Source organism: Protomyctophum parallelum (genome assembly GCF_964188405.1).
Source record: "Protomyctophum parallelum genome assembly, chromosome: 17".
Classification (NCBI taxonomy): Eukaryota; Metazoa; Chordata; class Actinopteri; order Myctophiformes; family Myctophidae; genus Protomyctophum; species Protomyctophum parallelum.
In genome coordinates, this window is record NC_139719.1 from 27,547,057 (window position 1) to 27,562,056 (window position 15,000).

At 42.8% G+C, this 15,000-nt stretch overlaps 1 protein-coding gene across 4 annotated transcripts in view; it reads left to right on the plus strand.

The window, feature by feature from the left end:
• The window catches only part of rgs7b (regulator of G protein signaling 7b), an 84,577-nt gene that overhangs the window by 58,081 nt on the left and 11,496 nt on the right, over positions 1-15,000 (plus strand). For 2 of the 4 annotated variants that reach the window (XM_083787077.1, XM_083787076.1), the window contains exons 7-13: positions 4,781-4,845; positions 5,747-5,823; positions 6,043-6,124; positions 12,623-12,697; positions 13,216-13,257; positions 13,663-13,761; positions 14,863-14,924. In XM_083787077.1, the coding sequence (XP_083643203.1) occupies positions 4,781-4,845; positions 5,747-5,823; positions 6,043-6,124; positions 12,623-12,697; positions 13,216-13,257; positions 13,663-13,761; positions 14,863-14,924 (502 nt within the window). The remainder of the gene's footprint in view (positions 1-4,780; positions 4,846-5,746; positions 5,824-6,042; positions 6,125-12,622; positions 12,698-13,215; positions 13,258-13,662; positions 13,762-14,862; positions 14,925-15,000) is intronic. The other 2 variants (XM_083787079.1, XM_083787078.1) reach the window with 1 other exon arrangement.

Sequence of the window (15,000 nt, forward strand, 5' to 3'; positions counted from 1 at the left end):
TTGCTTTGAATGCCAGCATCAGAGTTTTGTATTCTGTGCGGGCAGCGACCGGGAGCCAGTGGAGGGAGCGGAGCAGGGGGGGAGACATGTGAGAATTTTGGCTGGTTGAAGACCAAGCGAGCTGCTGCATTTTGGATCAGCTGGAGAGGCTTAAGTGCACATGCTGGTAGGCCAGTAAGGAGGGAGTTACAATAGTCGAGTTTTGACAAGACTGTTGTCTGGATTAGGAGCTGGGCTGATTCCTGGGTGAGGAACGGTCTAATTCGTCGTATGTTATAGAGTGTGAACCTACATGATCGAGTGACAGCTGTGATGTGAGCTTTGAACGAGAGCTGACTGTCCAGGACAACACCAAGATTCCTGGCTGTTGGGACAGACGTTACCAGGGCGTTGTCTACGGAAATAGTTAGCTCCCGCATAGGGCAGGACTTAGCTGGGAAGAAGAGAAGCTCAGTCTTGTCTGGGTTCAGCTTGAGGTGGTTGGAGGACATCCACTGTGAGATGTCAGCCAGGCATGCAGTGATGCGCTCTTCCACCTGAGTGGCAGAGGGGGACAGGTCAGCCAGTCTGTGCTGTTGTCCTGGGATAACGCATAAAGTGTGTATGTGGGTAATGGGTCAACATGACATGCAGGGTCATGGGGATTAATTGTATGAGATATGCCTGTTAATGCGTCTGATGTAATTTAATCTCTGGCCAGCGGTAATGAACACTATACATGGCCACAGGCTGGCTGAACACGCTCTGAAACAAGCACTTAGCGGGGGAAGAAGAACTGCAATTTTGGACTTAAGTAAATGTAACAATACCACAGTATAAAAGTACTGTGTTACAAGTAAAAGTCCTGCATTCCAAATCTTACTTACGTTGAAGTATAAAAGTATCAAAACACGATTAAAGTTGCAGTCATTTATAACATGTTATATTTGAATATAATTATTGCTCGTTAATCACTTAAGCCCTATTTTATAATGGGTGGGTAATGGTATTTGTAGGTGGACTATCCCTTCACTATGACTTAGGTCACATTCATACCAGAGAGCTTTGCTGCGATTAAAACGAATCCTGCTGCGCATTGTCAGAAAGTGCGCTTCGTTTGGCAGGTGTGAAGGCTCATTCGAATCCTAATGCGCAGCAAATAACCGCATTTTACTCCGCCCAAAAACGTGGGTTTCGCTTCGCTTCGAATCGCACTTGACTACGATTCGGTGCAGGTGTGAATGCAATCCGCAGTAAATAAAGGAAATTAAGCAAACATAATGTGGCGGGTGAGGAGCTGAACACAGTTGGAGACGGAGAAGGCATATTTTACGCAGCGCAAAGATGTCCCGTTACTGTGGATAGACGTGGTCGAATAAGGAGACTGAAGCCCTGATCGAAATGAGGATGTGTACATTAATCAATTGCTTAAGAAAACACTGCAGTGTATTATAGCCTATATAATATTCTGTCTGTCTGTCTGTCTGTCTGTCTGTGCGTGCCGTAAACATGGAGTGCTGTCACTGTGTGGGACTGGGGAGTTATATCAGTGCGCTCATGCAGCGCTGTGCTGCATGCCCAAAAGAACAGTGTGTGGCGGCTGCGTGCGTAGAGAGAGAGAGAGGGGGGTGGGTCCCAGACGGCACGACACATGCACGTTATGAGTGTAATTTTATCACCATAGATTTCACTGTGTAGGCTATAGTTTATGAATGGAACACATTGATAAAGGTCCCCCCTGCTGCGTTTCCAATTGCTAGAACTGCCACAACATTTTCAAGTATAGTAAATGTGCTTCAAAATTGTACTTGAGAACATTGTACTTAGAGTAAATGTAAACAGTTACTTTCCACCATTGGAAACAGGAAACACAATTAATGTTAATAGTGTTAATGGTAAGGCGCTATAGTCCCCCCCCCCCCCCCTCTCTCTCTCTCTCTCTCTAATCTAATAGATCCTAGTGAAGGCTAATGCAGCTGTTGCATTAGGTTGTTGTCCAAATTGAATGTACAGTATTTGATTATGGCAGCATTACATTTAGTAGGGAGTGTTAATGGCTAGGTTAGGTTAATGTGTTCACACTGTGTTGATGGTTAGGTCAGTGAAGGTTTAGTCCATTGTCAGGAGGACAGAAACCACACTTCACTAGTGTTTTGTTTGTCATAAAAACTATGGTGAATCAGTATTTATAATCAGCTTTAATGTCACAGGTTTACAAGGTAACACAAATTGGCTGGACGAATCTTGCATAGTTCCCATCGTATCGTTATTGGATTTAGATTTAGAAAAAAAGAAAGGGAAGAAGAAGTGGGGGGCGGGGGACAAGTGGGAAAATTATCTACATATTTACACTGAGATAATATGTAAAGGTGGTACTGTTGATAGAATGCCTTCAACTTTACTTTTGTAGTACAGCCTGAGGATGCAGTTTCCTACTCCGAACTTCTTCAGGGTGCAGAGTTAGTACAGTCGCTGCTGAGCCTTTTTCCTCACGTGTGTGGTGTGTGTCTTTTATATAATATTTAAAATATATTGTTTTATACAGTATTTTCGGTTAATCACCCAGTCCTACCTTGATGTGTGTTTGGCTACGGGCAATCCGGGTAATGTTGCAGATTTCATCCATGCTGTGGATCAAACCCATACAGTTCCATTTGTCTTTGTGCGGTGACTCATTTGCAAGGCAACAGCCTCGTCTAAGAGGAGGACATGTAAATGTGGATCACCCCATTTAACAGATTATACATGGAGTGGGAGAGAAAGAGAATAAAGCCTGATTTATGCTTCGTTGTGCTCAGTGACGGTGACAAGAGCCGGAAATAGCTGATCTACAAGCTCAAAAAGAGAAGAGAAAAGAATGAGTAACAGACATGGGGGGGTTAAGCCTAATAGACTTTGTTGCATAGTTCGATCACTGAAAATAACAGATTTTCTGTGATGAATCGCATATAAAGTAGGCTTTAGGGGGGAGAGAGAGCGAATAGAAAGAAAGTTACAACAAAAGAAAATATATCTGTGTGAGTGTGTGACGTGTGGAGAGAGATCGAGAAAGCGAGAGAGCGTGAGAGGAAGAGGGAGAGAGAGCACTTAGAATATAGTTATTTCTAGCAACTGTCAGCTGTCAGTCAGCAGCAGTCACTGTCTCGGAACAACACACACACACACACACACACACACACACACACACACACACACACACACACACACACACACACACACACACACACATACATACAGTACACACACACAATTATCGCTGTTCACCATTGTACATTTCCTGACTTCTATCTCTATGGCTCTGTCCTTAGTGTCTGCAGTGAGATTAAGGGCTATATCTTGCGCTACCCCTAAACCCTTATCCCTAAACTTATTTGCCATTTTTTACTATTTAAAAATAGTTCAAATAACTGATCTACAAGCTCACAACGTGTAGATGTAGATTGGCTAGTTGAACTATTTTAAAATGATTTTCAAAATAGTAAAAAATGGCAAATAAGTTTAGGGATAAGGGTGGCGCAAGATGGAGCCCTAAATATTTGGGCCATATCATCTCAAATGACCTCTCTGATGACAAGGACATACAGTATATAGACAACGTCGTAAGCTGTATGCTCAAGGAAACACATGATGTGTTGAAAAATTTGCATGTGCTCAGTACCGGCGAAGATTTAACTTTTAAATCTTTCTGTACACTTCTGTATACCGCCCACCTGTGGTGTCGTTACAAACAAGCCAGTATCAGACGATTGACACAGTGGTTTATAACCAGTAAGACGCGTTAACGCGGGAAGTGAATGCAGCTGTTGTGGCAGTCTGACACACACACACACACACACACACACACACACACACACTCACTGGCGTTCACAATCACTGGCGTTCACAATCACTGGCGTTCGCAATGACTGTATGAGGTTGCTACTTGCTACTGAGAGCTCCAAGAAGCTCCAGTGCATCCAAATGCTTGTCAGTGTTGGGGTACCTACCTGCTCTGCTGTGATACGCAATCTTATGTGTAGGGCATCTGAGTCAGTAAATGACATCATTGATGTCATAACTAACTCTATACGTAGTTCTGTCAGGTTCTCCTCTAGACTGTGGAACCATTGGAGCACTTGTCTGTATGTTCTAAACTAAACATGGTGGAACTCTTTTTATTGTATATTTCGTTTTTTATTCTTGTTATTTATGATGTGTTTTTTAATTGCGATATGGATTCCCCTGAGTCTGAAATAAAGATTGAATTGAATTGAATTATACTATTACCTCCGCCTCTATTATTAATGAGCCTGGCTATAATTATAACTACCTCGATAATGGAATGGCGCCTCAGTCTCAATTTGAATCCTACTGTTGTTCTCGAGGAGTCTCAAGCGGGGTTGTCAGCACTTTTATTTCAGTTAAGACTTTGTCGACAATGTTTTTCTCTTGCTCTGTGTGCCTGCTCCTTATGCCTGTGACTCTAGTCTACACTACACTCTCCCCGTCCCCATTCTCCTCATTGATTGTGCATAAGGATAAAGACATACAGTTTACGATTCAAACACGTACTGTATGAAGAGACGTATAATATCTCTCTCTCTCTCTCTCTCTCTCTCTCTCTTGCAATTTCCATCTATCTATGCCCAATGTTGTTTTTGTTATTTTAGGTATAAACCTCGGAAATTTAATTAATGTATTTATTGATTTTACTTTTCTCTGACGCCCACCCCTCAGACTCTTTCTTTTTTTTTTTTTTTTTTTAATCCTTTTGGCAGATGTACAAGTATATCTTCAGTCAAACCTTTCTCTCTCTCTCCAGCTGTCTACCTGTGTAAGAGGACAATGCAGAACAAAGCCAGGTTGGAGTTGGCTGACTATGAAGCTGTAAGTCATCAACCGCCTACTGACACCATTTCTATTCCAGTTTTACATTTTCCAGTGGTAAGCTAGTAGTAAGCTGCCAATGGTTCAGTTCAGTTAAGGGCAGTGTTGTGTTTCTATCCAACTTTCAAGGAGATATGTTCAGCGTTTTATCATCTTTCTAAAAGAGATATTATCTCTGATATGCAATGCATGGGGTGGGCAGAAAGGGGGTGGGAGGTGCCATAGCAATTTGTTCAAATGTCATGAAAATCTGCAACAGTGAAGTCCGTTGATAAATACATCCCCTATCGACTCCATCAATAGCACCTATGCTTTATACACTGTATGCACTTAAATAGAGAGAGAGAGAAACACACAGACATACACAGTCATACGACCTGCTCTTTGATTCACAGTAGCCTACTTTTGTATTTGACTATTTTCTAAGCTGTAATTACGTGCGTGTTCATGGGGATTATTATACCTGCCATCAAGTGTTGTGCTTAAAGACCCCTTTTCTCCATCATAATGGATTTCAAAGTAGTTTGTCTATAATCAGGCACAGGATGCAATCGGCATACATTTCTTTCATTTCTCTGTGGGATGTTTAGGCTGACGCCTTTTCCATTATATAGCCTTAGAGAGTACTAGTGTATGATTACATTTTGATTGGTGTTGCATACTCTTATTTTAATTGAGAAGTACTTTACACTCTCTCCTTGATGTTTCAAGTATGGCTGGGCGATATGATTTTATATCAATATAATGGTTATTTAAAATTTTGCCTTTATTACAACAAATGAACAATTTATTTTCATTTTATTTGTGAAAATAGAAGATGTACAAGCTTCTACAAGGTTTGAAAGTGAAAAAATTAAAAATTAAATCATATCTCAAATATTCCCTCTGCTTTGTGATTCAGGAGAGCCTAGCACGACTACAGAGAGCATTCGCCCGGAAATGGGAGTTCATCTTTATGCAAGCAGAGGCACAAGCAAAGTATGTCTACTTCCACATGCAAGACACACACGCACGCACGCGCACACACACACACACACACACACACACACACACACACACACACACACACAAACTTTCATTGCCAGAAGATGCTGACACAAACTCACAAATACAATACACATATACAAGTACACATACTGTACATGTTATGCTCATGGACTCTCTGTGTGTCCTTCCGTCTGTCATCTTTCCCTCCAGAGTGGATAAGAAGAGAGATAAGATTGAGAGGAAGATCTTGGACAGCCAGGAACGAGCATTCTGGGATGTTCACAGACCTGTGGTGAGTCTGCATAGACAATACAATACAATACAATACAATACAATACAATACAATACAATACAATACAATACAATACAATACAACAATCTGGTGTATGTACACTAAAACAGTTAATCAAACTAATTGATTTAGCTATTATAGGAAGTTTGTATAGGAAGGGGGCTTGTCTGATAAAATTAATATCAAATATCTAAATGCTGAATGCAGCAAAACTGTCTGGGGTGACCACAAAAACCTACGTAAGTAGACATAAAAATGACCCCAAACATGTTTAAGAGTGAAATATCCCTGTAGTTTTGTAACTTATCAGACCAATGATTTAGTCTCTTATAATAATATCTATTAGAATTTGCATTAATTTGTAAAGAATATAACAAATTATTGTCAAAAACGTGCTTCGCGGTTATTCTAATAATCAAAGATGTTATCAAAGAAAATAATCGATAGTTGCAACCCTACACCAAATGTATCGTTCTATTTTTCTGGTGTCTCTTTCTGGTGTCTCTTTCTCGTCTTTTTCTGGTGTCTCTTATAATAATATCTATTAGAATTTGCATTCATTTGTAAAGAATATAACAAATTATTGTCAAAAACGTGCTTCGCGATTATTTTAATAATCAAAGATGTTATCAAAGAAAATAATCGATAGTTGCAACCCTACACCAAATGTATCGTTCTATTTTTCTTCCAACGCTTGTGCTACACTAAGTGTTTTCTCTGGTATTTTAGAAGGTTTTGAGTTTGATGTTCAACAACCAATTACCTCCCACCTCACCTTTTGACGTCTGTGAGCCTGCCAAAACAAAAGCAGTTGAAGGCTCTCCTATTCACAAACCAGAAAGTGCTGTTCTGTGCTGCAGTTTGGTTCAGGTTAGAGTGAAGAAGGTCTGTTTTTCTGGGTTCAATTTCCTTCTAATGGATTCTTATCTGCTTGTTTCAATTTAGCTCTTATCCTGTTCTTATCTGCGCCATTGTGAGGTGGTGTTCCGACCTTTTCTGTCCCCCGTACTGTTGGGTTGCATTGGGTTTTTTCTCCCCCATTGTGTTCTGTTCTGACCCGGTCTGTCCCCCTGTGTTGTGTTCCCTTAGTTACCATGTTCCCCATTATAAATGGTTTGTGATAATGTGTGTGTGTGTGTGTGTGTGTGTGTGTGTGTGTGTGTGTGTGTGTGTGTGTGTGTGTGTGTGTGTGTGTGTGTGTGTGTGTGTGTGTGTGTGTGTGTGTGTGTGTGTGTGTGTGTGTGTGTGTGTGTGTGTGTGTGTGTGTGTGTGTGTGTGTGTGTGTGTGTGTGTGTGTGTGTGTGTGCGCAGTCATCTCTTGTTTCACAAACAGTGCGTCGGGTCTTGTAGATCTGCTATTTTCTCCATGTTGGGTCCCGGGGATACATTTCTTGGCAACCCTTGCTACTGTATACAGTACTGTTGTACACATCTGTCTGTGTCTCTTTTATGGGGAATGTCTGTCTGTCTGCCTATCTGTCTGTCTGTGCCCCTTTTATGCCCATATACTGTATGGTGATCCCTGCATCTGTCTGTCTGTGTCCCCTTTATGCCTATATATGGAGTTCCCTGTCAGCCATGCCCACATATGGAGTCCAGGCCAGTTAGTCATAAGTCATCAGACGTCTATGATGTCAGTACTAGGATGTCATATTGATGATCATCATAGTACTCCATGGGCATTTGCGGATTTATCAATATTTAATGCGGTAATATAATTCTGCACATGGACCCCGCCTCCCCTCTACGCGTCACTCCCTCGTGTCCTCGGCAATACGCAAGACGAGTTTGAAGTCGATCGGTCGGGCGGATCTTGCGACACGCTGGTGAAACACTCGCTCACGTGCAGCGATTTATTTGCGAGGCATTGTATTTGTAGTTGCCCCTCTCTTATATAATTTGCCAATTTGGTCAATGTTTGTTGTTTACTTTTGATGCAGTAATGGTCTTTTTAATTTCATTAACTTTGTTTAGGTATTAAATAGGTCTGAAAAGTCCTTAAATTGTCACATCACTGTCATCCCCCCCACACACACACACACAACATAAGTGCTCTGCAACGCTGTTTCAAAACCTGTAATTTAACTACCAAGGCAATTAGATGAAAGTCTGAAACTAGCAATTATTTTCCGTTTCTGTTGTCTGAGTATGGGTGATACACTAGAGGTCTGACCCATTCATTCAGTTAACGCATAATAAAACATCTCCACAGCACAACACTGGCAGAAATATAACCCCATGCACTGCAGCAGCTGATTAGATTTAAATAAAACATCAAAAAACATTGGTCACATGAGTCAATTAGATCTGTCTCCAACAGAATAACATTCACCACTTCAAAAAGGGGACTGTAATGTGGCTGATGGCTATTTTTAATTTCCTGTTAATAACCCGTAACATTGTTTAAGCCAAGATAATTAATCACACCAGAATATATTTGTCTCGTCTCCAGATATGACATCCCTCTCTGCCAGCTGGAACATGGTGAATCCTCATTAGCAAAGGTTATGCAGTTAGAAAATATCTCCCAAGACCTCTGCCCATGCTCGTAATGAATACAAGTACTGTGTGTGTGTGTGTGTGTGTGTGTGTGTGTGTGTGTGTGTGTGTGTGTGTGTGTGTGTGTGTGTGTGTGTGTGTGTGTGTGTGTGTGTGTGTGTGTGTGTGTGTGTGTGTGTGTGTGTGTGTGTGTGTGTGTGTGTGTGTGTGTGTGTGTGTGTGTGTGTGTGTGTGTGCACGCACAGACAGACAGACAGACAGACAGACAGACAGACAGGGCATAGTGTGGGAAGAAATACCACACCATAGTAAAAACAGGAAGAAAATATCACTTGGGCAAGACACCGCATGTTATTTCCTCTTTCATTCCTTTTGGTACAGCTTCATTTTAGAAAGATCTTGCAGTCATGTGTTGAAACAAAATGTCTGCGTATTGTCGAGTCAAATCAAGTCACATTCATTTTGAAAGCACGAAAAAAACAACTCTTGTTGAGCAAAGTGATGTAATGAACAAAATACACAAACCATCAACATAAACCATAAATCGTTACAGCTCAAATGCACAAATAAGCAATAAACACAGTGAGAACACAAATAAACCCTAAAAGCAATAAATCATCCAATGATAAATATCAGCCAGATATCAGGGGGAATCTAATGTTAAAACAGTGTCTTGAGCCTGGGCTTAAAGGATTCAATGGATGGGGAAGATTTAACAGAGAGAGAGGAATGCTCATCCAACGCCTTGAAGTCAGTGGTTCTCAAACCTTTTCCTTTCAAGGACCCCCATAGCTCTCTCAGAGTTACATTTGGACCCGCCTTAAGGAGCCCTGAGGGCCCTGCTGGAGTCCACTTTGAGAAGCACTGGTCTAGGTAGGTAAGAGCTAGCCTGGGACATCAATTAGAGTGCAGAGTTAAGTTGCGGGACACATAGGAGCCCCAAGTCAGCTGACCGTAGGGACGTGAGTGTTGTTAAGAGGTGTTAAAAGTTCAGCAATGTATCATTTTGCATGGAGGCCAAGCCATTAAAATATTTTTAAATCAGTCGGGATAATCTTAAAATCAACTCGCCAGTGGAGGCAGGTCGGGACAGGACAGGGGTAATGTGTTGCACATAATGTTTCCTGAATATATTATACTGTAAGTGTCAACGGGTAGATGAGGTTACAGTTTCTACTAAATTCTTAAAGTATATATAAAGTTGAATAATTCATGGCATCATTTCAACTAAACTGAACGGTGCATCTGAAGTGACATGAACTGAAGGTCAACCTGACGTGACGGTGACGGTTTTTATTTGTGTGCCACACAGAAGCAAACTTTGTGCGAATCTGGTGGCACTACTGCTGCTGCATGTTAAGCAGTGAGCGGTGGTCAAGGCAGCTTCAACTTTATTTGTCCCCGGAGGGCAATTGTGTTTTGTAGAATAAAGAGTGCAACATTAAAAACAAATGAGTAGAAGAGAAGAGACTCAAGGGGCCTGCGTCAGTGAGCAAGCATAATCACCACAACAACATTTGCACCATTTGGATTTGCCACGGGGAAGCTCTCGCATATTTACACCGTATATAGAAGTTGTTGCGAACTTAATCATTTTTATGTGAGCCTTTGCATTTCAAACTACTCACCACCCTTAAACACGAGCCTACAGTGGATAGGACTTTCTAGGAAGATAATAACAGGATATTACGGTTTCCCTGATCCCTGAGGGGAAAAGTGTTTAGTGCATAGAAAATAAGCAATTTATTTGGGTGAACTACTTCATAAGTGTCTTGCTCAGGAACACTTCAACATAAAGCCTAGAGGAATCGAGAACTAAACCAGGGACTAGAGCCCTGCGTGGGACCGTTTTCTTGCCTGCTCCCGTTGGAAGTCTGACCATTCCTGCTGACCATTCCTGGCCGAGAATGAATGATTTCATTGCTGACCGCGTGCAGTTAATTCCTGGTCACTGCTCCTTTGTCCCTTTAGTCCTGCCAGATCCCAAAAAGCAAAAACATTACATAACAGAGGGACCGTGCGTGAAAGAGAGGCTGTTTCATTGTGCAGCACAATAATGCACACACACACACACACACACACACACACACACACACACACACACACACACACACACACACACACACACACACACACACACACACACACGAGAGAGAAAGAGAGATAGGCTAAACACCCAATTACAGCACTACAGAGTCTCCAGACAGCAACACAGTGGGGTCGGCTGGACTTAGAGCTTGACAGTAGGTTATTATTATGCACATACGTTCTCTGAATGTAGCTATAATATACAGCATTGATATGAATCATATTATGATTCATATCAAGCTAAAGCCACACAGATGCTTCAGGTTATTTAAATACCGCCCGCTCTACCTAGTGAGCCACTGCTCTGCTACTTAATGAGTCAATGCTCTACCTAGTGAGTCATTGCTCTACCTAGTGAGTCAATGCTCTACCTAGTGAGTCAATGCTCTACCTAGTGAGTCAATGCTCTACCTAGTGAGTCAATGCTCTACCTAGTGAGTCAATGCTCTACCTAGTGAGCCACTGCTCTACCTAGTGAGTCAATGCTCTACCTAGTGAGTCAATGCTCTACCTAGTGAGTCAATGCTCTACCTAGTGAGTCAATGCTCTGCTACTTAATGAGTCAATGCTCTACCTAGTGAGTCAGTGCTCTACCTAGTGAGTCACTGCTCTACCTAGTGAGTCACTGCTCTGCTACTTAATGAGTCAATGCTCTACCTAGTGAGTCAGTGCTCTACCTAGTGAGCCAATACTCTACTTAATGAGTCAATGCTCTACCTAGTGAGTCAATGCTCTACCTAGTGAGTCACTGCTCTACCTAGTAAGTCACTGCTCTGCTACTTAATGAGTCAATGCTCTACCTAGTGAGTCAGTGCTCTACCTAGTGAGCCAATACTCTACTTAATGAGTCAATGCTCTACCTAGTGAGTCAATGCTCTACCTAGTGAGTCACTGCTCTACCTAGTGAGTCACTGCTCTGCTACTTAATGAGTCAATGCTCTACCTAGTGAGTCAGTGCTCTACCTAGTGAGCCACTGCTCTACCTAGTGAGTCAATGCTCTACCTAGTGAGTCAATGCTCTACTTAATGAGTCAATGCTCTACCTAGTGAGTCAATGCTCTACCTAGTGAGTCAATGCTCTACCTAGTGAGTCAATGCTCTACCTAGTGAGTCACTGCTCTACCTAGTGAGCCAGTGCCACCCAAACGGAAGTCCACACTTGTGTGTCTAGAGCAGATGGGTGCTTTAGAGAGGACAGATGGAGTGATGCTATGAGAGGGGCTGAGGGAGGAGAGGAACTCACACAGCCGAGGTGAAGGAGGGATGGAGGGATGGATGGACGGACGGATAGCTGGATGTGGGAGAAGGTAGAACAGTGGAGCAGCTGTTTTGGGAGAGGGGGACTGGCACACTACAGTACGCTACAACTGTGTGTGCGCACACACACACACACACACACACACACACACACACTCTCTCTCGCTCTCACTCTCTCTCTCTCTCTCTCTCTCTCTCTCTCTCTCTCTCACGCCCTTGTTGTTTCTCACTTTGTACCACGTTCCAGACCTGCCAAACAACAGAACATCTGTCCACCTTGGTTTCCAGTTTAGATCCAGGTTTTAGAATCAGACCAAAAGTGTTCCACAATGAATGGTAGAACAGCCCGGGCCACCGGGTTGGGCTTATTTACACAAGTCAAACATTTAGGTAGACAATTAGTTAGATAATAGACATAGTGGTCTGGTGGAGTTCCGTACCGACATGTAAAAGGCAGAGATACTGTGATTGCATTGGGGTCCAGGGACCCATAGGGTTTGTTGCAAATGGACCCTTACAGTGTACTAAATGGACCATTATACTGTAGGTGGATTTTGTTATATTTATTTTGTACACTCTCAGTGTACAAAATAGTTAAGTTTTGATATTCATTTCTTGACATTGTTTTCTCCTGTGTGTCTGTGTGTCCGTCAGCCGGGCTGCGTTAACACCACAGAGGCAGACATCAAGAAGTCGTCTCGAATGAAGCAGCCTCATAAAACCAGAAAGGTGAGTGTCTTCTAGGGTTGCAACATGCAGTTAATCAACCTATTTGGTTTAATCGATTATCCATATACTGGGCATTTCATTATAGCAAAAAATGTAAAAGAAAATATGAGATTTTGCATACTCACAATGCACAGCGATGCACGGTTAGAGGATATACTGTACATGTAGCATTACACCAGTAAAGCCATGACAAACCTTCAAACATTTGACCTTTGTGGAACATCGCCAAACTTTCACTTTCATTTCCATTGTACAAACAAAGTTGATTGCTCTTCAGAATTGATCAAAATTCTGTCACTGAATCATGATCATTGTTTTTAATAATGGCCTTTCTGTCACCTTCCTCCTCACCTTCCTCACACTGGTGTCCACCACGTTTACCCTCCTCTTCCTCCTCCCCTTCTCTCCACCGTGTTTTTATTCCTGTCTCCTTTGTCTCTCCCCCACCACCCCTCTCTCTCTCTCTCTCTCTCTCTCTCTCTCTCTCTCTCTCTCTCTCTGTGCTTGTGTCTCTCTAGTCAGTCTATGGGGATGTGGAGAGTGACCTGGATGATGAGAGAGTGAGAGATCAAATTATGTTCACAAAATATGCCACTTTTACTCTACCACGCTCAGTGTCTCACCTCCCCATCCCCCCATTCCTCTCCGTCACTATGTGTGGCCCCATATATTCTCTCCACTTTGTGTGTGTGTGTGTGTGTGTGTGTGTGTGTTCTCTCTTTCCCAAATCTTATGAGGTCCCTGTCTGTGTGTTTTGCCTACATGCGTTCTCTCTCTCTCTGTGTGTGTGTGTGTGTGTGTGTGTGTGTGTGTGTGTGTGTGTGTGTGTGTGTGTGTGTGTGTGTGTGTGTGTGTGTGTGTGTGTGTGTGTGTGTGTGTGTGTGTGTGTGTGTGTGTGTGTGTGTGTGTGTGTGTGTGTGTGTGTGTGTGTGCATGTGCGTGCGTGCGTGCGTGTGTGTCTACAGTCAGTGTACGGCTTGCAGAATGACATTCGGAACCACAGTCCCACCCACACCCCCGTCCCAGAAGCCAAAGAGCCAACGGAGGAGGAGCTAAGAGAACAGGTAATGTGTCAGAGAGGCTTTATATACAGTATATCCTTTAATTATTATGCCGATTGATTCCTCCCCACAAATATGTTTTGCGTGTTGTCACTGCTGTTATTTCCTACTCGCTCACCTGCCAGTGAGGAGCCCCCACTGGGAGGATGTAGAGCCTTCGTCCTACTCCTCCCACCCAACACCCCCCGGTGCACGTTTAGTGACAAATATCACCCTCCCTGTCTAGCTTCCCTCCCCGGGACACAGGTGTTTGTATAGATGCTTGACAAATTTGGATGCTTGGGAGATGGCCCATGGGAGATGGCCCATGACTACATAGAAAACACCACCTCAAAGTAGGATAGAAACGGTTGCCAAACTTACAGTGCGAGATCGGAATACACTGAGTAAAAACGAACTCCTGTCAACAAACAAACAAGGTAAATATACACAGTAAAGGGAGAACAATGTAGTGCCTCGATGGAACTAGGCCAGCAGGTAAACATTGAATTCAGCATCTGTCTATAAACAATACTCTCTCAATAACATTCACGTAGCAAAAACACGGGAACAAGTGGCCAAGATAATAAAGACAATATAAGAAGAAACTATAGCGCCATTCTCACTGAGCACAATAACGATAACTATAACGATCATTATGTGTGAGCAGTAGATTCCACACTGATGTACAATACGCTATATCTGTAAACAGTGGCACCAACAGCTGTGCAGTCCAACTGTGCCAGAGCCCACACACACACACACACAGGGGGGAGAGAGAGAGAGAGATCTCAGAGTGCTGAAGCATGCAATAGGATATTATGTAGAATCAAGCAGGTGAGATAGTTGTGCCGTACCTGAGGTAAAGACAGTTAACCTTCCAGCTAGCGTCAGCTCTATATTAGTAACAATGGGGGGGGGTGACGTGACGCATTGCGTCCCAGATCTCAGATGGATTTTGAGTGGCTTTCATCGTTCACAAAATGCCCCCCGTTTGAGTTCAAATGTCATTTTTATAGTTTCATCATGCTTGGTGTGAACGGCTCTTATGGCGGTAAGTTGGGAGTGGGAGAATTGGTACGTGTCCTCCTCTAAGTAAACGCTCCTCCTGTCTCCTCACCTCAGATGCAGTATTGGCAATCACAGTTGGACAGACACAGGTTAAAGATGTCTAAAGTAGCAGAGAGGTAAGTTCAACTAATAGACTCTTTCATGCGACCATACTGTACAAACCCTGCTTATTTACACAGCTACTCAACTCAC